The sequence below is a fragment of the Rhinoraja longicauda genome, chromosome 2, assembly GCF_053455715.1.
Source record: "Rhinoraja longicauda isolate Sanriku21f chromosome 2, sRhiLon1.1, whole genome shotgun sequence".
In the NCBI taxonomy this organism is placed as follows: domain Eukaryota; kingdom Metazoa; phylum Chordata; class Chondrichthyes; order Rajiformes; family Arhynchobatidae; genus Rhinoraja; species Rhinoraja longicauda.
This window is the reverse complement of record NC_135954.1, coordinates 83,085,306-83,110,993: the sequence shown is the minus strand read 5'-3', so window position 1 is coordinate 83,110,993 and position 25,688 is coordinate 83,085,306. Positions and strand designations below refer to the sequence as shown.

The following is a 25,688-nucleotide window of genomic DNA, read 5'->3' as shown; positions in this document are numbered from 1 at the left end:
AATAGTGAAGAATAGGATAGAGCAGGATGCACATTATTTACAGAAATTGGTGGAGAAATGATAGATGGACTTTAATCCAGGCAAGCATGAGGTGTTGCACTTTGTAAGATCAAATGTAAGGGGATGTATACAGTTAATGGCATAACACTTAACAGTATTGATGTACAGAGGGATCTTCGGGTCCAAGTCCATAGCTCCCTGAAAGTAGTGACATAAATAGATAGAGTGGTAAATGCCAATACTAAGATGTTGATTGTTGTAAATGACAGCCATGGCAAGGTTAATACAAGAACACGGTAATATTTGATTCTTTTTTATTTAACGTTTAAGGTAGAATGAATGCTATCAAACAATAACCTCCAATAAAGCACGTGCCACGTTTTTGTTTTAAATATAATTGTCACTCGATAAAATTTGGGTTTTATTTTCCTCCACAAAAGTGTGGAGCTTGTACATAAAACATTGGCCTCATATTTGAAAAAAGAAAATATACATAATTTAAAAACAAAATGGCATATCTACAAATTAACAATGACACACTGGAATGAGAGAGAAGCACTTTCTTTTGATAGCTGTTGCCTTCATTCAGAAACACGCAAAGAAAGTAAGATAAATTGTAATGGGCTGAGCTTCACATGTGGTGACATTCCTTCCGTGACTATTAATTTTGAACACGCTGAGAGATGTCAGCTATCTACTGGCAAATTCACTTTTATTTTGCCCATTGAAATATAAGTAAATTTCCCATTGAATTAACAATTGTAAACATTTTTAGTTTGTTCTCTTAGCAAACCACAGAGCATAATTTAATATTTAACAGCAGTTTAAAATAAATGCAAATTAACTTATTTTTTTCTCTTTGTGATCCAATTTAACAGTCTCCTCAGAAAAATACACCCATTGATTAGTTTACCCGAATATTTCTGTCATAATAAATATTTTGTATTTTGACAAGATCAAATGTTAATAATTTCCTGGAGGAGATATTAAAAACATATACAACTTTGAAGACATGAAAGTGTTTTGTTACTTCATTCAATGATTAACTTTCTCTCATTCGTTGTTTTCCAATATTTAAACCTGAAAGAAAATTCCTGCTTAATTTGTTTCAGACGAACAAAATAAATGAGTTTCATACAAAAAGGATGCCGATAAAATAATGGCAATATAATAATAATATTAATGATAATAATAATAAATCTATGTTTACTTTCCTCAGATTTCTCAGCTTTCTCAAACAATTTTGGCGGGAGGCTTTATATTTTGTGGCAGTTTTTGTTTACTACAGGTTAGCTGTTCTAATTAGATAATTGGGATTTTAGATTTTACTAATTGCAGTCTGTGCTCTTCCTCACATTTGGTAATGATTGTAAAATAACCAAAATATGTTGCTCTTTTAAAAGACACAACAGAGAAACTGTATAAAATGATTCAACTAGCAAAAGAGCCAGTGGACTGTTTGCACAACATAAGCACATAAGATCAGAACAATTACATATTTCAGAAAATTCAGCTAGATCGCTATCGACACTGCAACTATACTGACCACTGATACATTTTACAAACTAGCTGCAGTGACCTCAGACACACATTTATATATGTACACACACTGTATGAAATACTTCGATTTCATTCTGCCCGAGTTCAATGTTGTAATCCATGAGTAAACAACATTAGTTTGCTCCCTTTCAAACTATCTACTTAATATTACCAAGGTGAGACACTTTTTTTTAAAGAAAGCAGAGACTAATTCTAGGGTGATAATTGGTTAAGTGCATATCATGCAGCACTAATATAGTGCAAAAAAGTGCCTCATTTTATCAAGTGTCGTGGACCACCGTCCATAAGTCATTTCAAGAGAGCATTTCATTAGCTGGGAAAATCAAGTTTATAGTTTGCATCATTAATAGGTACAAGCATTTTCAGCAGCATAAAGTATTGAAGCTGTTAATGTATTAGCAGGTTCTGAGATGAGGATTTCAATCTATATTTTTACTTCTATATTTTGCACTTTTTTGATGATCGAGTTGTGCAAATCTTCCAGCAACTCAACCATCCTTCTTGCTCCGACCTAGTACATAAATATCATTCAATTTTGCCATAAGCAGTTGACAGAAGTATCAATTTCCACTCCTTCTGTTATTAACACTGGGAGGAGGAGATTTGGAAACTTGCTCTTGTCTGGGGTTTGCAGTTTAACTTCTCAATCCATCAGACATCTTCTTTCTGTTAAGTGTGCGATACAACTGTGAACATTTGCCAGTTTTTCCATTTGATTCCTGTCATTGCTGTTGATCTTTTTCACACAGGCAGCGTTCTTATATTTGATACAAGGTTATTAAGCAAATAGCAATTATTTGAAGATGCATGTTTACTTTTCAATTCTAATGTAGTTGGCATTTCAATGTCATTCGGATAAAAGTAAGGTTTACTTTTGCTGCAATGTAGGATAGTTCTTTAGCATCGTATCAAAGATTTACCTTGCTATAGTTTGGTCAGTGTATCATTTGAGGTCCTGCATTATACCGAGAATGACATCTTGTGGCACATTTTTTCATCTCCTTCCTTGAAAATGTCACAGTGCTATAGAATCTGGCACACTGTCACAGAATTCTATAATGGGCTAAAGTCTGGACATACAAACTGCACGTTATATTTTAGAGTGACGAGAAAGTAAGGAGATGTCCAACAAGCAATAAAAGAGTTTACATGTCAGCATCTCCATCATAGGCCAAGGTCAACGGTTTCAGCTTGTTATTTTGTTTTCTCTGTGGTTTCTTGGGCTTTTTGCTACAAAGAAGGAAAGGCAAAGACGAGTTACTAATAATATGTAAATACATTTGTTCAAATAATTTCTATGTAATATTATACACAAGAAGGATTTCTGTGTAATTTTTAATTTAGCTGATCGCAGCAGGTACAATGTTGGAGATACATGAAATGGTTTTACTGTTCCTGAGTTGGAGGTGGGTGACAATAACAAATGCTTACAGATTCAAATTGAAATACAACAACGTATGTGAACTTTGGGTAAGGGCACACCCCAAATTCTTGGTTTAAATGGACAAGAGTTGTCAACTGTCTGAGAAATCAGGACGTGATCTTCGGTTGGTGTTAAAAAGATTCTATTATAAAGATACAAAGCACACAGAATCTTGATTTGCCTTTCCAGTGTAAGAGCAAGTGCATTGACTGAGATCTGCAGGATGTCCCTGTAACATTCAAATCAATTTGAAGAAACTGCCTTGATAAAGAACCTTTGGTCAACGTGATGTCACATCCAGAATTTTGCCATTAAATTATCAATGATTTAATAAGCTAGAAAACAGATTAATTTAGGCACAATGAACTGCAGATGCTTGAATCAGGTGCTGGAATCTTGAGCCAATTTTGTTTAGTTTATACTTAGAGATACAGCACTGAAACAGGCCTTTCGGCCCACCAAGTCCACATCGACCATCGATCACCCATTCAGACTAATTTTATGTTATCCCACTTTCTTATCCACTCCCTATACACTTGGGGCAATTTTACAGAAGCCAATCTAACCTAAAAGCCTGCACATCTTTGGAATGTGGGAGGAAACCGGAGCATCCGGACAAAACCCCCATGGTCACAGCAAGAACATGCAAACTCCACACAGACAGCACCCGAGATCAGGATCAAACTCAGGTCTCTGGTGCTGTGCGGCTGCAGCTCTACCAGCAGCCCCAAATGTACCGCCATATCTTAAGATGGATCTTAAATCTTGAAACAGATGAACATGTTTGTCACATTCTGCATGATCAACAATTCTACCACTTCAAAAATTATCTTAATGAGAGATTTTCTTCCCAAATAAATATGATTTTGTCAGGTTATTAAGGGGTTCCGAATGAAGTAGAAGTGATGAACTCTGAGGTTGGGAGTTCAGGCAGATGCTTTGGATAGTGTGAATGTTGCTCCATGTTCAGAGTGCATCTTATCTTCTGTAACATGTGATCAGAGGGTGCTGATGTTCAGTATACATCTTTTCACACATCTCAATTTGCACGCTCATCATTCCACACATCTAATTTTCCATGCTCGTAAGCGGTGACATGAAAAAATTGTGATTTTTTTAAACAATAATCTAAATACAATTTAAGAAACACCGTTACCTAAATAAGACACAAATGCTGGAGTAACTCAGCGGGTTAGTCAGCATCTCTAGAGAACATGCATTGATGATGTCTCAAGATCGGGACTCTTCTTCAGATTGAAGAAGGGTCCCGACCCAAAATGTCACCTATCCACGGTCTCCAGAGATGCTGTTTGACCCGCTGAGTTACTCCAGCACCTTGTGTCCATTTATGTAACCCAGCATCTGCAGTTTCTTGTTTCCATAGACTCTGTACCTGTTCAGCAAGAAGAAAATAATACTTACTGTGCAAAATTCATGACATTCGTGTCACCAGAACCATTCTTGGCTTGATGTGTTTCAGATTCCAACAATGAAGGATATATTGTGATTATGCTATGCTTACCATGTGAACCAATTACAAAATCTACACTGGAAGGCGAAATTTGGAATTGCTAGTGACTTCTTGTGTTCATGCTAGCTGTGAGCTCTATGGAACTATAATATTGATACTTGTCCAAGCAATGATGAATTCAATTTGCAAGTATAACATAGTTCTGCCTTAATGTCAGTCAGAAATCAGTAAGCTATAAGTCAATTAGTTGTTAGTACAAGCGAATGAAAAAGATGAAAGAAATGACTGCATTTGATAAAATTCAACTCGTATCAATATGGCTGAAGCTAATTTCTGAAGCTAATTCTGGTTTAAATCCAATTCAACCACATTCCCTGCAGCACAACATGGATTTGTTTACTGAGAACAGAAGTTTGATTGGATCATGCAGGTGTGTGTCTGAGGGAGAGAGATTATATGTGCATGTGCACACACACACACATACATACACTGTGTGAACAGATAGTGAAATAGACAATGTGCATGAATTTTTTTTGCACTTTTATTTATAGCTCTATTTTACGAAGCAAACTACTTTGTAATGTGCAAGTTTCGGTGATTTACAAAGGAAGTTGTATGCCACCTAAGGAAAGCTATTTTGAATAGAATGTGGAAATTCAATAAGTTGGACACGCACACAAATACTTAATTCTTCATACTCCTACAGAATATTGCTACATCTATATAATTTCTACTGCATGGGACATCACCACAAACTTACCAGGCTAGATAGATCATAGAGACAATGAAGATTATTAAGACAAAACCTCCTGCTGCAACACCATAAACCCATGTTTTCAGCTTCCCATCTAAAAAGCAAAGATAGCTTGTTAACTTTTAACAATGAATACAGAGATTTTCTAATCTACAACTGAGTGTGGGCAGTAACCTGGAGATGTAAATTTATTTTGAAACAAAATTAGCAATGTGCTACCACTTTTGCATTATCTCCTACTTTATTTTCACACTATTTCAAGAAAGGAACTGATGTATCCAATTTCTTGATGACACAATCTGGTACATTCAATCATTTTTTATAAGTGCATGGTTTGGGCATAAAAAGATCATTGCTGTATTTACACTACACTGTCTCATTTCTCACCCGGATCCATTCTGTGATATTGAGAATCAGAACCAGCAACCGTTAAACTTCATTTTAGCATGTGTAGGGATACATGAATAATATAATCAGTTTATGGGATTTAGTAAGTCCCAAGTATGAACCCACTAGCAGTTTATCTCCCTTCCAACTGAGGGCCCTATGATAACATCTATTGATGTCTTACACAGCAACCTTTCTTTCAATGCACACAAATTCTTGCAAATTGGTGTTTTTCCTTAACAGTTACATGAGATATATGTTAAAATATAATTTGTGGATTTTAGTTCCTTGCAGGATGCAAATCAAAATCCTCATCAAAATTGTTTGTTGATTGTGATGAAACATTACCTTTAAGAGGATAAAAGCATCAATGTTTAATTAATCACGGGTGATGTAGCCTTTTGTTTTGTTAACTGTCATTATGTCACCATATATTTAACCATTCTTACAATAATTTGCTTCTTGAATGTTTTATTATCTCCAATGGAAAATGATGGATTGAGGACCTCCTACACAACAGAAGTCATGCCTTGACACAACAGATTAGAAGCGATGTTTACTGCATGAGGTTTATTTATTGTAGACAGTAATCGCTCACTAATTAAAAGCACAGTGGCGATAACATTGTGTGTATAATCATTAACAAATAATGGTGACACTCAGATGATTTAAGTGTTTGTAATAAGAAAGCAGAATCCAATTACCAATGGTTATGTTGATCCCTGGACATGTAGGGCGAAATTGTGATAAGTTGGTTGAGAACTACCAATAGGTTGAGAGCACTGATTACAGTTACTTGAAGTGAATCAAAGTCTACGGCTCCCAAAGGCTATGGTTTGTGAGGAACAATCTCACAATCTGACTGCCTTATATTATTTTGTTATGTTTGCTTAGACAAAGCGTTCAAATGCACAGGAGAAAGGATTGAGTGACAAGACTATTGTCATCTTCAATTAATTACAATGAATGTATGCAAAATAATCACTGTTCCAAGACTTTGGCAGATGATTTGGAGAAAGGGGTCTGGATGACTGCGTGAATCATCTTATTACTCTCCAAGTCATATATTCCAATCTAAAATGTTTCCATTCAAGAATTCTCATCCTACAAGCATTCAACGATTTTCATCCTACAACTCCAGCTGTGGCCAAGTTTTAATTCAGAAACAGAAGCCTGGGTATGCTCTAAGGCACAAAATGGAAGCTGGTTGAATTTGTTCAAACACATATTTTGAAATTTTCAGTTGACACTTATGGCAGTGATAGATCAGATCTGATTTTTAAACTTTATTTATCATAGGATATTCTGTATTTTTAAATTAGTCTGGTTTTTCAAGTTGTAATGACAATCATAATACACCACTGTAAAATACTGTAAAATTGCCGAATGTACACATGAGATTTAAATGGCATCCCACTCCATTAATGCTGTTTAAAACATAATTTGATCGAGAAAAAAAAAGTTTTTCCTCATTTAAAAGTAATATTTAAATAAATAAAGATTCACTTAGGATTTATGATAGGATACCATTTCTTACATTTAACCGTAGCAAATGAAAAATAAATTCCTACTCGAATGTGAAACTAAGGTGGGTTAAGTGTAAGATATCACAAAATGGATCAATTGACGTTCCCTTGATCAAATGTCGAGGTCCATGGTTGAAGTGGGAAAGATGTGAAAGGGTTGACAGCATTCAAGGGATGAACCAGTACTTTTAAGTGATTATAGAAGAAAGGAAAAATAAGTTGCATCACTCAATTGGGAAACATTTTTGGAAATGATTTTTTGTAGCTTGCCTAACCGACCAATCCACCTGGTTCTATTTGGTTTGGATACTTCAGCCACAGAGTGTGTAGGTAGGAAAATAATACATTCGGCCTAATTTTCCATAGTTCTAACTGCAATCAAAGCATCCACAGTTACTATTGGGATCTGAATTTATCATCAATAATATATGAGCTGCATATCCAGTTAGCAACTGCAGAGACTTGTTAACAACAACGCACATGTACACACACACACTGATGCATACACATATACCAACGTGTGCATAGACAATCAGACATATATGAGAAAATCTTAACCTGCACACATACACTGAAAATGACACATCCACATGCACAGAGACACTCAGATGTGCGGGTTTATCCACTGACAAACATTCAAATCACACTGCAACATTTTAATGCAACCTACTGGTATTCCATCATCTGTGCAAACTCAGAACGTTTGACTGTCACAATGTTTGAAGACTTATGTTGCTGCCCATGCTTTAAAAAACATACTCTGCATAGATAAATCAGCAATAATCATTAAAATGCAGAGAGATGCAAGAATATTTATCTATTAATTTATTGGCTGCATATCTTTGAAAAACAAAAGTCTGCATTTGTAAAAGTTGAAAGGGTTGGGAGTACTCAGCAGTCAGACAACATCTATAGAAAGCGAAACAAAGCTGACATTTAAGAATAGACCGTTCATCAGAACTAGCAAACATTAGAAATCAAAGATATGTAAAATTGCAGAGCAGGGAATGAATTGGAGAATAAAAGGAATGACTGTGGAAAGTGGAGACCAAGAGAGACTAACTGACACAATTGGTAGTGTTGCTGCATGAGCAGGGGTGGTGAAATCTTAGTTTTCACAGCCGATGTGTTGAGAGGAGAAAATTAATGAAACAGAAATGAAAGAGAAAAACAGGGATGGAGCTGTGAAGTATAGAACATAGAGATTGCTGGTAATCTGAAATAAAAGAGAATGCTGCAAATGCTCAGTTGGTCAAGCAGCATCTGTGGAGAGAGAAGAACAGAGTTAATGTTACACTTTGATGACTTCTCATCAGAACTTTGCCAATTCTGATATAAACTGGAAGGGTTGGTATTCCAAAACAGTTGCATACAATGTTTAGTCCTGAGAACTGAAACAAGCCTGGATGGAAGATATGCTGTACCTCAGTCCTACGCTGTAGTTTGTTGTAATTGTGAAAGAGGCAAAAGACAAGACGTCAGAATGGGAGAGGAATGGAAATGAGTTTTCTTGAGGTTTAGGATCACCTGTAGCTAGCAGAATGCTTTATATCATTTCTGACAATGTCGGAATTGTTGGATTCATGGGAGGTGGTCTTGGAGGGGAGGATGCTCTTCAAACTGCGGAGCATCCTGGACAATACAATTCACCCCCTCCATGACACATTGGTCAACCTGAGGAGTACCATCAGCAATAGGCTGGTTCCACCAAGATGCAGGACAGAACGCCACAGGAGATCCTTCTTCCCCGTGGCTATCAAGCTGTACAACTCCTCCTTCTGTCATGGGCTAGATTGAGACTGAGACTGACTCCCTTCCTCCCCCCTCCCCCCCACCTCCCCCCCAATCTTTACACATCCCCAATCCTTTCCACTTGTCACTTTAACTTTATTCTGTGTTTTTATGACTGTTGGCAGATCAATTTCCCTCCTGGGATAAATAAAGTTCTATCACATTGCAGCGTGTCATATCGTATCGTAAGTCGATATCCAAATTGCTTGGGTTTAAATAGGAGATATTAGTCATGATGAATTGGGAAGTCAACACTGTATGAGGAAGATGAGGAAGAACTTTTTCAGTCAGAGAGTGGTGAAGGTGTGGAATTCTCTGCCTCAGAAGGCAGTGGAGGCCAGTTCGTTGGATGCTTTCAAGAGAGAGCTGGATAGAGCTCTTAAGGATAGCGGAGTGAGGGGGTATGGGGAGAAGGCAGGAACGGGGTACTGATTGAGAGCGATCAGCCATGATCGCATTGAATGGCGGTGCTGGCTCGAAGGGCTGAATGGCCTACTCCTACACCTATTGTCTATTGTCTATTGTCTATGTTACATTGCACAACTACTCACAAATCAAAAAAAAACTGCTCTATTAATGCTGTCAATGCTTTTTCAACACATCATTTTCCAGGAAACAAGAAACAACTATGTTTTTGCCTCCGTGCCAGTATTTTATCTTTGTGAATGTGCTGACAGTTACTAGTATTAAATCTGCAATTTTATTTATCATCTTCTCAGGGGGCTTTCTTTAATACTGAGTTCTACATAGCACGTGTTTCTGCAGGTGAATAATTTGGATGTCGACTCTTGCCAGAACAAGTGGAAGATTATTGCCAAACTTGCCTTTTCCTCATATGGATAGTGTTTGACCTACTGTATGTTTACTATCATTTTATATTTTAGCAACAGATATCCAACATTTACAATTCGTTTTTTACCTAACTGCCCTCTTTCTCATAACTGTCACCTCTAAAAGTGCTGCCATTCTGTAATTCCATCAATATTTGATAAGTTATATTAAGTAGCAAAGCAGAGTTAATATTCTGAAAGCCACCGAGTTTAGCTTTCTGCACTATAGAAAATATTAATCGTAGCGTTAGTCGCGGCATGAAAATATGTAGTTGTCAGTGCTATTGTTAAGAGAGCATTAACATGCAGCAGTTCCTTTTTAAAATGCAGCTTATTTTAGCAAAAGGTGATTAAAAAGTTTTAAAATTTCATATCATTTCTATTCTTCAATTCAACTTGTGCAGTGGCCAATTGATTTTGAATCATGTAAAAAGTGGATGAGTTATATTTACTTTATAAAAACTGATACCAAACTCTGAAGAACCCTTAATGTTTAATAATTCTCTCTTCGGCCGTAGCTAGAAAATAAAATATTTATGTTGCCTAATGTATTGAGGCTGGCTTTTATCCTGACCTGCTCCAAAAGGTTGCAAGAACCACGTGTGTCCTGAGTGCCCTTGTTTGCTATCAGATGTTTGGGTTGGGTTGATGGCCCTGCTTGTCTTCACATCAGCTTTTTTCTCCTCTACCGAAGGGATCTCCAGCACTGGGATCATGGTGCATTCATCCAGCAAATTGTCCGATGTCACCACCTCTGTGTAACCTTCTTCACAGGCGCAGACTGCAGACTGGATGGGAGAAATTAAACTGTTATCGTCTAAACATTGAAAAAAGTGAGCATTACACATGGATTACTGATATTCTATTGTTTCCAATGTTATACTAGCAGTAAGTTCAGGAATACTATGCTGATGGCTGCTGTTAGCAGCTGGCACTTACCTCAGTGCAGTATGTGTAAGGTTTAGTGCATGGTGGATGACAAGACCTGTCAGCATAGGGTTGATTTAATGCAGAGCAGCCACCTACAACACAAACAGTTAAATCCAGTAATGTCAAATAATAAGCTTGAAAGGGAATATTATCTGTATCACAAAAATAAAAATCATTTTATTATTATGAATGCCGTACAAAGCCTGCATGATTGAACATCATGTTTTCCATTGATCTTGAATTGAGTAATTATGAACAATTAACTCCGTTATATCACTCTGATCAACAATGAAAATTTGGAATAATGGCTTTTTGATATTGGAGCATAATCATATATCCTTAATTTTAGATTTGTTTAGAGATTCAGTGGGGAAACGACCCTTCTGCCCACCGAGTCCGCGCCGACCAGCCATCCCTGTACACTAGCACAATCCTACACACCAGGGCAATTTACAATTTTTACCGAAGCCAATTAACCTACAAACCTGTATGTCTTTGAAGTATGGGGGGAAACCGGAGCACCCGGAGAAACCCACGTGGTCATGGGGAAATGTGCAAACTCCATCTAGACAACACCCATAGTCAGGATCAAACCCGGGCCTCTGGCGCTGTAAGGCAGCAACTCTACTGTTGCGCTACTGTGCCAACTGCAAGATGTTGATTTTTGGGTTTTGTCACAATAAAATTATTCTGTTTGGCAGTTCCAAATTTTGATGATAATCAAGTCCACAGATGAGATTCAACAAATTCATTGATTGGAAGTGAAGAATGAGAAAATAGAGCAGAACGTAACACTTTTTGTAAAAGTTGTCTTCCAATAACAAACAGAATTTATTGCACATTTTATGTAATATTCATATTACATTGATTTATTACATTATTAAACTACTTAATTACCACTACTGGCACTTTGGCAAGTCTTCTTCCTTGGTAAAGACAGATACAAATACTTTTGTTAATGGGGGTGGCATAGTAGTAGAGTTGTTGCCTTACAGTGCCAGAGACCTGGGTTCCATCCTGACAACAAGTGCTGTCGCTACAGAGTTTGCTTGTTCTTTGTGTGACCACGTGGATTTTTCTCCAGGTGCTCCGATTTCCTCCCACATTTCAAAGGTTTGTGGGTTACCTGGCTTCTATAAATTGCTCCTGGTATGTGTATGCTAAACTGGGATAACATAGAACTAGTGTATGGGTGATCATTGTTTGCTGCAATTTCAGTGAGCTAAAGGGCTTGTTTCCACACTGTATCTCTAAACTAAACTACTAGATATGGTGTTTATTTTATTTCTTATGGTGATGAGCTCACATTTATGTTCCCTTATAGTTAACTCACTAATCAATGGAAATAATCTGTCTCTCCACAATTTAACAGTAAAATCTCATATAATATGAAACATTTTGATCAAATCTCATTATTAATCTTCTCTACTTTGGTTGTAAAAATTCCCACGTCTTGTTGAGGTCTTCTGAATCAAAACCATTTAATGTTATTGTTCTCTACGGCAATGAGTCTAGTATAGTGCAAGTAAATATATTTCTGCAAAATCTTTCAGAAGGATATTGATAATCATGTATTTTGTCCTTGCAAGGAATATAAATTCAGTACCTGTGACATTTATTCCATCTGACCTCTGACACCACACTTCTCGGTGTGTTCCTGTCCAAGCACCAGCTAACCAAATATATTCATAACAGTGACCACCTATGAGACACAATTGACAAGAATGAGCAGAGTTACATCTCAGAGTACAGTGGCAGGCATGGAAAGATTACATCTGAGACTCCCTTTGGATTTAGGTAAGTCCCACCTGCTGAACACTAGAGAAAGTTCCCAGCAGGCACACATCTATCTTCTGTAATAGGTGAGTGGTTAACATTACTAACAATTTCTCAGGTCTATTTTCCTTAGTTCAATTGCCTTTCTGAAGCCTTCAGATGTGATAAGTTGTCTGGTGAGAGTAAGTACAGTGAGAGAATGTGTTTGGTTCATGTTATACTCTTTTATAAATGAAACCAACCATTCAAAATTAGCTATGTTCCAAATATTACTGGAAATGTATTTTCTTTTGTTGTGCTCGTGGTTTGCAAGTTATTGTTCACTTTAAGTGTTATACTGCCTCTTTTCATCAACAAAATGCAGGGAAATAGCATTATCATCATATTAACCAAAACAAATGTTCATTTACATTGACAGCATGGAGTATTAGAAAGTTATGCTGTACCCTAAGTAGTTAAGTCACCATCCAAGGATTACATGGAAAGTACAGGAAGAATCACCAGGGCACTGACCATAATATTTTAATTTTCTTTGGATCGAAAGATAGGTGCCAGAGGACTGGAAAACAGTGTTGTTCAAAAATGGAGTCAGGATAGACAATAGAAAATAGGTGCAGGAGTAGGCCATCCGGCTCTTTGAGCCAGCACCACCATTCAATGTGATCATGGCTGATCATTCTCAATCAGTACCCCCCGTTCCTGAAGAAGGGTCTCAACCCGAAACGTCACCCATTCCTTCTCTCCCGAGATGCTGCCTGACCTGCTGAGTTACTCCAGCATTTTGTGAATAAACCCCGTTCCTGCCTTCTCCCCATACCCCCTGACTTAGCCATTATAGGCCAGAGAGATAAATAGCAATATTCTCTAAGGATCAGAGTTGAATCCTTTGTTTTTTGTTCTTTATTTAATGACCTTGACTTGGGGTGAAAGCTAACATTTTAAAATTTGTGGATGACACAAAATTTGGCAGAATTGTGAACTGCAAAGCAGGTCATGATCAAATGCAATTGGACAGAAACAAACTACTAGAATGGACTGATACATGGTAGCTGAATTTTAATACAGACAAATGTGAGGATATGCATTTTAATGATAACAACGTGGCTTATATAGAATAAAGGATATTGGTTTAATTAGGGCGAGGAGCACAGGATATTGAAAGTGCACACAAGGCATTGGAAGTGGCAGAGCAGGTTGATAATGCAGTTAATAAGGCTTCTTGGCTTTGGCAAATAAAACAGGGAGCAGCCAAGTAGGAATATTATGCTGAACCTTTAGAAAACACCAGTCTGTCCTCAACTGGAATATTCTGTTCCGTTCCAAAGGATGAGAGGGGATCTTATAGAAACATATAAAATTATTAAGGGATTGGAAAGGCTAGATGCAGGAAAAATATTCCCGATGTTGGGGGAGTCCAGAACCAGGGGTCACAGTTAAAGAATAAGGGGTAGGCCATTTAGGACTGAGATGAGGAAAAACTTTTTCACCCAGAGAGTTTTGAATTTGTGGAATTCTCTGTCACAGAAGGCAGTGCAGTGGAAGCCAATTCACTGGATGTATTCAAGAGAGAGTTGGATATAGCTCTTTGGGCTAATGGAATCAAGGGATGTGGGGAGAAAGCAGGAACGGGGTACCGATTCTGGATGATCAGCCATGAGCATATTGAATGGCAGTGCTGGCCCAAAGGGCTGAATAGCCCACTGCTGCACCTATTTTCTATGTTTTCAATGTCCCATTCTGTTTATTAAAGGAAGGAAACGGAGGCATTGGTGAGGGTTCAGAGAAGTATCTAAAATGATGAGAGGCCTGGATGGAGTGGGTGACAACAGGATGTTCCCTTTAGTTAGGGACCAAAATCACATGAATAACATAAAAGTAAAGGGAATCAACAGTGACCTGAGAAAAATGCTGTAATTTGGAGTGCACCATTTGATGGGATATTGGAAGCAAATTCAGTGACAGTTTTCAAAATGGAATTGAATAAATAATGGAAATTGAAAATGGAAAAAAAAGTAGAGGATTGGGACCAATTGGAAAGGTCTCTCAAACTGCTGGTATGAAGAAATGAGTGGGCTAGTACAGCATTATTTCTCTTTTAAATTTTAATTGGAGCAGGTTTTTTTGAGACAATGTTTAAAGCAAATTACTGAAGTATTTATTATATAACGTGTTAAAAAATTATCAACCTCATTCTGATTCAATACAAAATGAACAAATAATTTTTAAGGCCTTGTGCTTTACTGTATGTTAAAAAATCTACGACTTAATTCTGAAACTAGAAATGATTAATGAACAAATGTGCTTTCATGGCAATCTTACCTATTGGACAGTACAATACAATACAATATATCTTTATTGTCATTGTACAGGGAGGGGTACAACGAGATTGGGAATGCGACTTCCATTCGATGCAATAAATTAATTAGCTTATCAGCAGAAATTTAGACAGCCCAGAGAAACAAAATTAGAAACAGTTAAAACAGTATCAAGTGCAAATAGGTCTGTGCCGGGTCGCTGTGCGACGTGAACATCCGAAGGAGGAATTCGTGGGGGGGGGGGGGGGGGGGGGGGGCACTCAGCCGGACCAGTTCAGAGCAGCTATAGCTCTGGGGATGAAGCTGTTCCTAAGTCTGGAGGTGCGGGCGTAGAAAGCCTTGTAACGTCTTCCGGATGGTAGAAGTTCGAACAGACTATTGCAGGGGTGTGAGGAGTCTTTATGAATGCTGGTGGCTTTCCTGAGGCATCGTGTATTGTAGATGCCCTCCAAGGCTTGAAGCTAACATCCATATAAATTTCCAGCAATCTCATGGACAAAATTAATAAGCACATTAGTTTCAAAGCTTTACCATGCTGAAGGCTGAGTATATTCAGCTCAATACCTCAGTGCACTGTCGACAGAAAAATATAAAATGTATCGCCATTGCTATCACCTACATATGGAGTTCAAATGCATAGATGCACTTCCAGTGACAGCCAAAAGATGGGAGCATTCCTTTACAGAATGGCAGCAACTATTCATTGGAAAGGAGGGCAGGACTGACAATTAACCATTGCAGGATATAGAATCTTCAGGCATGCAGGGGTGTGGGACTGAAGGGAATGTAAAAGATGAGGTGATTGTAATATTGATTAAGGAATCCAATGATTAATTTTTAATTCATATTTTTTTTAATAATTAAGGAAAGCAGAGAGGAAGGATATCTGAGAAGGCGCTTCACATGAGTTAAGATGGCCAGAGCTTAGAAACAAAAAGGATGCATTCATTTTGCTGGGGATGTATGATAATTAGCAGGAGATAGAGGAACAGATATGTACACAAATCACAGAGAGATTTAAGAGTACTAAGGGTCATCATGGTTGTTAGGGATTTCAACTTCTCTGATATTAACTGGGATCATTTTAGAGTGAAAGGCAGAGGTGGTGGAATCTGTTAAAGTGAGCCAGTACATAGGTAATTCCACTAGAGATTCCATGGTCTCAGGGAATATGGCTGGGCAAATGGTTGAAGTGTCAGTGGGAGAGCATTTAGGGTCAATGACCACGACTTAAAATGCAATGCAGCTTTTTAAATTTAGATTAGAAATACAGCATGGAAACAGCCCATCAAGTCTTCGCTGACCATTGATCATATAGTGTACAGTTCTAGTCTCCACAATGTAAGAAGATGTGATCGCATAGGAGAGGGTTCCAAAATGGGAAAGCAAACTAACTTTATCAATAAAATCAAAAAATATTTAACATTTTGAAGGAACATGACTGTATGCTGCTTATATGTGTCAAAGATTTTGTTTTGCTGGAACTAGCTTTTGCCCCACTGAAATGGACAAATCCTGATATTTTGTGGTGAACTCAACACATATCAATAGACAATAGACAATAGACAATAGGTGCAGGAGGAGGCCATTCAGCCCTTCGAGCCAGCACCGCCATTCAATGCGATCATGGCTGATCACTCTCAATCAGTACCCCGTTCCTGCCTTCTCCCCATACCCCCTCACTCCGCTATCCTTAAGAGCTCTATCCAGCTCTCTCTTGAAAGCATCCAACAAACTGGCCTCCACTGCCTTCTGAGGCAGAGAATTCCACACCTTCACCACTCTCTGACTGAAAAAGTTCTTCCTCATCTCCGTTCTAAATGGCCTACCCCTTATTCTTAAACTGTGGCCCCTTGTTCTGGACTCCCCCAACATTGGGAACATGTTTCCTGCCTCTAATGTGTCCAATCCCCTAATTATCTTATATGTTTCAATAAGATCCCCCCTGATCCTTCTAAAGTCCAGTGTATACAAGCCTAATTGCTCCAGCCTTTCAAAATACGACAGTCCCGCCATTCCGGGAATTAACCTAGTGAACCTACGCTGCACGCCCTCAATAGCAAGAATATCCTTCCTCAAATTTGGAGACCAAAACTGCACACAGTACTCCTGGTGCGGTCTCACCAGGGCCCGGTACAACTGTAGAAGGACCTCTTTGCTCCTATACTCAACTCCTCTTGTTATGAAGGCCAACATTCCATTGGCTTTCTTCACTGCCTGCTGTACCTGCATGCTTCCTTTCAGTGACTGATGCACTAGGATACCCAGATCTCGTTGAACATCCCCTCTTCCTAACTTGACACCATTCAGATAATAATCTGCCTTTCTATTCTTACTTCCAAAGTGAATAACCTCACACTTATCTACATTAAACTGCATCTGCCATGTATCCGCCCACTCACACAACCTGTCCAAGTCACCCTGCAGCCTTATTGCATCTTCCTCACAATTCACACTACCCCCCAGCTTAGTATCATCTGCAAATTTGCTAATGGTACTTTTAATTCCTTCATCTAAGTCATTAATGTATATCGTAAATAGCTGGGGTCCCAGCACCGAACCTTGCGGTGCCCCACTGGTCACTGCCTGCCATTCCGAAAGGAACCCATTTATCCCCACTCTTTGCTTTCTGTCTGTCAACCAATTTTCTATCCATGTCAGTACCCTACCCCCAATACCATGTGCTCTAATTTTGCCCACTAATCTCCTATGTGGGACCTTGTCGAAGGCTTTCTGAAAGTCGAGGTACACCACATCCACTGACTCTCCCCTGTCAATTTTCCTAGTTACATCCTCAAAAAATTACAGTAGATTTGTCAAGCATGATTTCCCCTTCGTAAATCCATGCTGACTCGGAATGATCCTGTTACTGCTATCCAAATGCTCAGCAATTTCGTCTTTTATAATTGACTCCAGCATCTTCCCCACCACTGATGTCAGACTAACTGGTCTATAATTACCCGTTTTCTCTCTCCCTCCTTTCTTAAAAAGTGGGATAACATTTGCTATCCTCCAATCCACAGGAACTGATCCTGAATCTATAGAACATTGAAAAATGATCTCCAATGCTTCCACTATTTCTAGAGCCACCTCCTTAAGTACCCTGGGATGCAGACCATCAGGCCCTGGGGATTTATCAGCCTTCAGTCCCATCAGTCTACCCAAAACCATTTCCTGCCTAATGTGGATTTCCTTCAGTTCCTCCATCTCCCTAGGTTCTCCGGCCCCTAGAACATTTGGGAGATTGTGTGTATCTTCCTCAGTGAAGACAGATCCAAAGTAACGGTTTAACTCGTCTGCCATTTCTTTCTTCCCCATAATAAATTCCCCTGCTTCTGTCTTCAAGGGACCCACATTTGCCTTGACTATTTTTTTCCTCTTCACGTACCTAAAAAAACTTTTGCTATCCTCCTTTATATTATTGGCTAGTTTACCCTCGTACCTCGTCTTTTCTCCCCGTATTGCCTTTTTAGTTAACTTTTGTTGCTCTTTAAAAGAGTCCCAATCCTCTGTTTTCCCACTCTTCTTTGCTATGTTATACTTCCTCTCCTTAATTTTTATGCTGTCCTTGACTTCCCTTGTCAGCCACAGGTGTCTCTTACTCCCCTTAGAGTCTTTCCGCCTCTTTGGGATAAATTGATCCTGCAACCTCTGCATTATTCCCAGGAATACCTGCCATTGCTGTTCTACCATCTTCCCTGCTAGGGCCTCCTTCCAGTCAATTTTGGCCAGCTCCTGCCTCATGCCTCTGTAATCCCCTTTGCTATACTGTAATACTGACACTTCCGATTTTCCCTTCTGCCTTTCCATTTGCAGAGTAAAACTTATCATGTTGTGATCACTGCCTCCTAATAGCTCTTTTACCTCTAGTCCCCTTATCAGATCAGGATCATTACACAACACTAAATCCAGAATTGCCTTCTCCCTGGTAGGCTCCAGTACAAGCTGTTCTAAGAATCCCTCGAAGGCACTCTACAAACTCTCTTTCCTGGGGTCCATTTCCAACCTGATTTTCCCAGTCTACCTGCATGTTGAAATCTTCCATAACCACCGTAGCATTACATTTGTGACACGCCAATTTTATCTCCTGATTCAACTTGCACCCTATGTCGAGGCTACTGTTTGGGGGCCTATAGATAACTCCCATTAGGGTCTTTTTACCCTTACAATTCCTCATTTCTATCCATACTGATTCAACATCTCCTGATTCTATGTCACCCCTTGCAAGGGAATGAATATCATTCCTTACCAGCAGAGCAACCCCACCCCCTCTGCCCACCTGTCTGTCTTTTCTATACGTTGTGTACCCCTGAATCTACAGAACAAATCTACAGAACAAATACAGCTACTTCACCCTGTTCAATAAAGGGGAACTAAATGTTGAGATACTATTTTTGCACATTTTAGTGATTGCACCTTAATAGTAATTTCCGAAATTTCAAATTTTATTGGGAACCTAAGTGCTCCTAAAATGGCTGCTATCTCATTGTTAATTTTGCTGTAAATTCTGGTCCTGGGAATTAAAAGTTTAAAATTTAATACAGAAGCTAATAAAGGTTGGTTACTGCAGCAATTGGAATGCTCAACACACGTTCTGAAGGACGGGCATACCATTGCTAAGAAAAAAAAGACAGAGCAGGAAAGGTAAGAAGATGCACATGAGGCCACTGGATTATCAATAGGCTCACAGTTAGTAAAATGCCTTTTCCAAACCATTTACGGTCCTGATGTTTCGCAATCGGACTATCCCAAAAAATAGCAGCAAAAATTCTCTCTCTGCAATTCTAGAAAAGAGATGGACTAATTTATTTAAATAAGTTATTTACCAAATGTTATTAAAAGAATGGAGATGAATTTACGAGTAAATTGTTCTTCAAATATTCAATAAAATTCCAAATTGAAAAAATCTTCTCTTCTTGCGCATGAGGCTCTATAAGGTGCTGGTCAGGCCGCAGTTGGAGTATTGTGTGCAAATTTTGGGCACCATATCTGAGGAAGGATGTGCTGGCTCTGGAGAGGGTCCACTGGTGGGCGGGTCTGGGACTAGAGGTCATCGCCTCAGAATTAAAGGACATTCCTTTAGGAAGGGGATAAGAAGGAATTTCTTTAGTTAGAGGGTGGTGAATCTGTGGAAATCTTTGCCACAGAATGCTGTGGAGGCCAAGTCAATGGATATTTTTAAAGCAGAGATAGATAGATTCTTGATTAGTACAGTTATCAGGGGTTGTGGGGAGAAGGCAGGAGAATGTGGTTAGGAGGGAGAGATAGATCAGCTGTGATTAAGTGGCGGAGTAGACTTGATGGGCCAAATGGCCTAATTCTGCTAGTATTCCTTATGACCTTATGAATGAAATTAGAGACACTTTCCTTTGAGACAGATTCACAACATGATTTCATATTGGATGTGAACAGCCTTAATGGATGCACAAAACATGTATAAAGGATTAATGGTGCACATCCCAACAGATTTTTCTGACTGGAAACCTCTTTTATGCATTCATAGATTTTGAATCAGTGCCAATTGTGAAAAGGAAGGGTCATTATGAGCTTCCTTGTGTCTGTGTTAGTTGCCCAATGGACCAGTTGTACTCACTTATACATGTGCGGGTCTCCAGAGTCTGCTCGGGACACAGATGCTCGTTTTCCATTGCTTGGACAATTACTGCCTTAGTCCGTACCTGTACTCCACCATAACCCAGATCCTGGTTATTTACACAGGTTAGTTGACAAGAACTCCACACAGACCAGTCTGTCAGGTAACAGTCACCTGCAAAAATTAAATAAAATGCTGCAATTCAACAGAACTTCAACCTTCACATGGATGTTGCCGGCACTGGAGAGCTTGAAATATGAAAAGAGATTAGATGGACTGGGACTGTTTTCCCTGGAGTGAAGGAGGTTGAGTAATGACTTGATAGAGCTTTATAAAAATATGACCAGCAAGTAAGATGGATTGTCAAAATGATTTCCCCCCCAAGAACAGGGGAGTCCTTAACTAAAGGTTGAGAGTGAGAGGAGAAAGATTTAACGAGAACTTAAATAAGGTTCTGCATGGAAGGCTGCTCTGGAAGGTTAGATCGCATGGGATCCAGCGGGAGTGAGCAAAAGGAATACAGCAGTGAATTAATGGTAGGAAGCAGTGGGTGGTGGTGCAGGGTTTTTATTCGGATAGAGGCCTGTGAGGAGTGGTGTGGCTGGTGTTGGTGTTGCGCCCATTGCTGTTTACCATCAATCAATGATTTGAACGAAAACCTACAAGGCATGATTAAAACGTTTGCAAATGTCACCAAAATTCTTGATTAGTAAGAGTGTCAGGGTTTATGTGGCAAAGGCAGGAGAATGGGGCTGAGATAGAAAGATAGATCAGCCATGATTGAATGGTGGAGAGGATTTGATGGGCCAAATGGCCTCATTCTGTTCCTAGAACTTATGAATTTAGGAATATAGTTGGTGGCAGGGCAGTAAAGATGGTTATCAAGAATTATATTGGGATGTTGATCAGCTTGGTAAGTAGGCAGAGGAATAACAAATGGAGTTTAATTCAATGTGAGATGTTACATTTTGTGAAGGTAAAACAGGGAAAGACCTTCATGGTGAATGGCAGGGCCCCGTGGAGTGCTGCAGAACCGAGGGATCTCAGAAAACGTGCAGGATTGCCTGAAAGTATTGTTGCAGGAAGACAGAGTGGTGAGAAAGGGTATTTGGTTGATCGTTTTCCTCAGTCAAGGAACTGAGTACAGAATTGAGGATGTTATATCACAAGATGTTGATGAAGCTGCACTTGGAGTATTATGTTCAGTTTTGGTCACCCTATTGTAGAAAAGATGCCATTAAGGTAAAACAAAACTGTAGAGAAGATTTTCGAGGATGTTGCCAGGATTTAAGGGCCTGAGCTATAGGGAGAAATGAGGCAAGTTAGGACTTTATTCCTCAGAGCGCAGGAGGCTAAGGAATGATTTTATAAAGATATATAAATTCATGAGGGGAATTCGCAGAGCCTTTTTCCTAATCTAGGGTATGGCCCACCGTGTCTTCCCCAGTGTAGGGAAACCAAGAACCAGAAGACATAGATTTAAGGTGAAGGGGGAAAGATTTTATAGGAACCTGAGGGGTCGTTTTTTTAAAGAAAGGGTCATGGGTGTATGGAACAAGCATCCAGAGGCAGTTGAGGCAGGGACTATTACAATATTTAAGAAACAAATGGGCAGATGATAAGGGCCAAATGCCGATTGGTGGGACTAGTATAGATGGGACATGTTGGTTGGAGTGGGCAAGTTGGGCCGAAGGGCCTGTTTCCACACTGTATGACATCTATAAATCATTCAAATAGATTTATTTGATATAAAAAATAACCTAAATTATTTTTTTAAAATCCAAAATAAATTTGATTAAAGGCATATTAAAACACTGACAAATAATTACAAGTTTTAAAGTAAGCTAAATACCAGATTTTCTCTGCAGTATTGTAAATTCCATTCAAATAAATGTCATCCTTGTTTAATCTGGGCAAAAGACTGTGTGTTCACTATCTATTCCTCTCATGATTTTGTACATCTCCATAAGATCATCCCTCATTCTCCTACACTCCAAGGAGTAAAGTCCTCACCTGCTGAATCTCTCCCTAGAGCACAGGCTCTCAAGTTCTGGCAACATCGTCGTAAATCTTCTCTGTACTCTTTCCAGCTTTCCTAGAACATGGTGACCAAAACTGAGAACAATACTCTAAATGTGGCCTCACCAACATCTTCTTTAACTGCAACATGACCTCCTAACTTCTATACTCAATACTCTGACTGATGAAGGCCAATGTGCCAAAATACTTTTTGACCACCCTATCTACTTGTGATGCCACTTTCAATGAACTATGTACCTGCACTCCTAGATCCCACTGCTCTACAACACTTCCCTGAGCTCTACCATCCACTATGTAGGTCCTGCCCATGTTAAACTTCCCAAAAAGCAACACCTCACATTTCTCCGTATTAAACCATTCCTCAGCCCACCTGCCCAACCGATCAAGATCCTGCTGCAATTTTCTTACAACCCTCTTCATTATCTGCAATACCACCCACTTTAGTGTCATCTGCAAACTTGCTAATCATGTCATATACATTCCCGTCCAAATCATTGATGTAGATCACAAACAGCAATGGAGGTTGCAACAGGAGGAGGTAGTTGAGGCAGGTACTATTGCAATGTTTAAGAGGCATTTAGACAGGTATATGGATAGGATAGGCTGAGGGCGATATGGGCTAAACGCAAGCAGGTGGGACTATTGTAGATGGGGAAAGTTGATTGGCCTGGGCAAGTTGGGCCAAAGGGCCTGTTTCCATGCTGTGTGACTCTGTGATGATGATCATGTGCTGAGCTTCTTTGTGCTACTTCACGAATTATCTATGTGAGAAACTATTTAAAAGTAAACAAGTTAATGATTCGTTAATTAAAATATTTCTGACCGAACTTTAATATGAAGCAATAAACAAACTGTTGTGGGAAGTCAATGGGTCAGAGAGCATTTATGGAGGCAGAGGGATGGTTGACTTCTTGGGTCAAGACGCTGCACTAATAATATAAATATGACACAAGGGATTGCTGATGCTGGAATCTGGAGCAAAAAAATGAATGGCTGGAAGAACTCAGTGGGTCAAGCAGCATCTGTGAAGGCAAAGGGATGGTTAGTGTTTTGGATCAGGGTAGACCTGCTGGGTCGTTCCAACAAATTACACAAAGTGCTGGAGTCCAGCATCTGCAGTTCCTTGTATCCAAGTTCTTCCAGCAGTTTATTTTTTGTTTAATATAAATTAATTAGTCATGGAATTAAAAATAGACCAGAGAAAATAAAATCTCAAACACGTTCCAGTATTGTTGACATTATGTGATGCTGCACAAAGACCTAAACTTGCTAATTGAAAAACTGAACATTTTTTGAAAAATGGAAATTAAAAAAAAAACTCAATTATGGATATATGCCATTTATCTCTTAATGTGATCCTTATGGCAACATCAGGTACTCCCTGACAAGGCTGAACAGGCTGTCCTGCATTCAGAAGCTGATGTAGATTAATAAGTCACACTCTCAACTGATTTGAGAATTAGTGGCATATAAATGAGTGTGCTTAACCTCTTGAAATAAACTCCCAGCTAATGAATCTTTGAGCCAGGACTGCAAGTAATAGCATTTATTTCTATGCAGAAATGCCCTCTCCTTTACTTTTCAACATTTTAGATTTCTGTCGGGGACATAAAAATAGTTTGAGGAGCTACGGTACCTGGGCATGGAACGGCGCAGGACGCCTGCAGAACAATCTGTTTGTCTCCATTCACTGCAGCTTCCAGGTCAGCACAGAACTCATCGTCCACAACCTTGCCAGAATCTTCCCTAGATCCATCAAACACAACGCATGACATGTTTCGAAATTTCATCCCATTTCCACACTGAGCATCCTTTAACAAGATAAATAAATAATTGTGATTACTCTGAAAGACAGCGTGACAGCCTTGGTTACACATTACCGTCTGGTGGGAAACATAATACATTTTCAGAGGATGAGCATGACGAGGACATAAACATTGGCAGGTAAAGCTCTTAAGGGTTCGGAGGAGCTCTGAACCTTAGGAGTTCTGGCACAGATACCTCCTAGAGTGCAAGCTGATAACATAATTCGGAAAAACACTGCAGGTGAAAATTATACAACAACAAAAGGTGCTGCATAAGAATGATGATTTTCTTTGAGTGTTTTTATCTATTGAAAGATATGAAGGCATTGGTGAGTAATATACTGTAAATTATAGCCTTTAAATCTGAAGAAAACCAGGGGCCCCTTTTATTAGAATGAAGATTAAGAGTTGATCTGTGTTCAAAATTATGGATGGTTCTGTTAAGTTGAAAATCAGAAATAATAAAAGCAACACATTAACAATTAGACTACAAGAATTTAATATTTAATTTTTATGTATTACTAGACGGGCGTGGACTTGTTGGGTGCAGACGTCTCCTGCGGGCCCGGCAACTGACGACCCGTGGACCCGTTGCCGGCAGCGGAGTCTCCCCCGAGGCTGTGGGTGGGCGAGGGGGGAGAGGAAAGGGGACAGGGAGCGACTCACCCCGGCCCCAGGTGGCCATCGCGTCGGACAGAGTGAGCCGTGGACCCGTTGGGTGGAAACCTCTCTCTTGCAGCAGCAGCTCGACAACGATGGCCATCTTCTTTGATTACCACACTGTTTTTGGTAAATAGTTACCTATGGAGCTATCTGATCCAAACCCCTTCTCATGGCTGAAAGGGGCTAGAATAATTGCTGTCTCAATTATTATGTATCTCCCTAACTTGAACATACAGTGCTCTCCATTACACAGCAACTCCATAACAGACGTCCCCCCCCCCCCTCCCCCCCTCACCCATGTTCATGTGCAGAACAGTTTGACTACATATTTAAATTATAGTCAAACCTGTCAAATGCCAGCTTTAGAAAGCTGGAAAATCACAGGGAAGAGTGACAACTAAAAACACCATCCATGACACCAAGGAAAAAAGGTGGCCATTGACGGGGAAGTACTTGGCATCATGGATGGTGTTTTATGACACCAGGAAGGAAAAAAGGTGGCCCATACTTTCTTCTGCCATCACAAAAAAGAGGGATGACATAATCCAAAACAGGAAACAATTATTTGATTTATTTATCCTGGTTATCAGTAAATTATATGGCTTTTATTCACAGTGTACAGAAGAGAGTGTGTAGACCTAAGTCGGATTACCTCCACTTTACAGTGGTCCCATTCACTGTACTGCCAGCGGTAGCAAGGGCGGATTGGGCATGGCTTGGACTGTTCCAACTGCATTATGCATGGTCGCCCATCTCCCTGGAATGGCTGAATCAATGTCCTCTTTCGTAACATTACTCCTATATTTAAAAAAAGATGCACATAT

The 25,688-nt window shown here is 39.3% G+C and overlaps 1 protein-coding gene across 1 annotated transcript in view; it reads right to left on the bottom strand.

Moving 5' to 3' along the window:
* Positions 1–314: 314 nt before the first annotated feature.
* The window catches only part of LOC144606191 (thrombospondin type-1 domain-containing protein 7A-like), a 306,928-nt gene continuing 281,554 nt past the window's right edge, over positions 315–25,688 (bottom strand). The window contains exons 21-28 of the mRNA XM_078422057.1: positions 25,517–25,662; positions 24,033–24,207; positions 20,357–20,530; positions 12,279–12,374; positions 10,682–10,764; positions 10,317–10,530; positions 5,215–5,302; positions 315–2,790 (exon numbers count right to left, since the gene is read on the bottom strand). Coding sequence (XP_078278183.1) covers positions 2,706–2,790; positions 5,215–5,302; positions 10,317–10,530; positions 10,682–10,764; positions 12,279–12,374; positions 20,357–20,530; positions 24,033–24,207; positions 25,517–25,662 — 1,061 coding nt within the window. The 3' untranslated portion in view covers positions 315–2,705. The remainder of the gene's footprint in view (positions 2,791–5,214; positions 5,303–10,316; positions 10,531–10,681; positions 10,765–12,278; positions 12,375–20,356; positions 20,531–24,032; positions 24,208–25,516; positions 25,663–25,688) is intronic.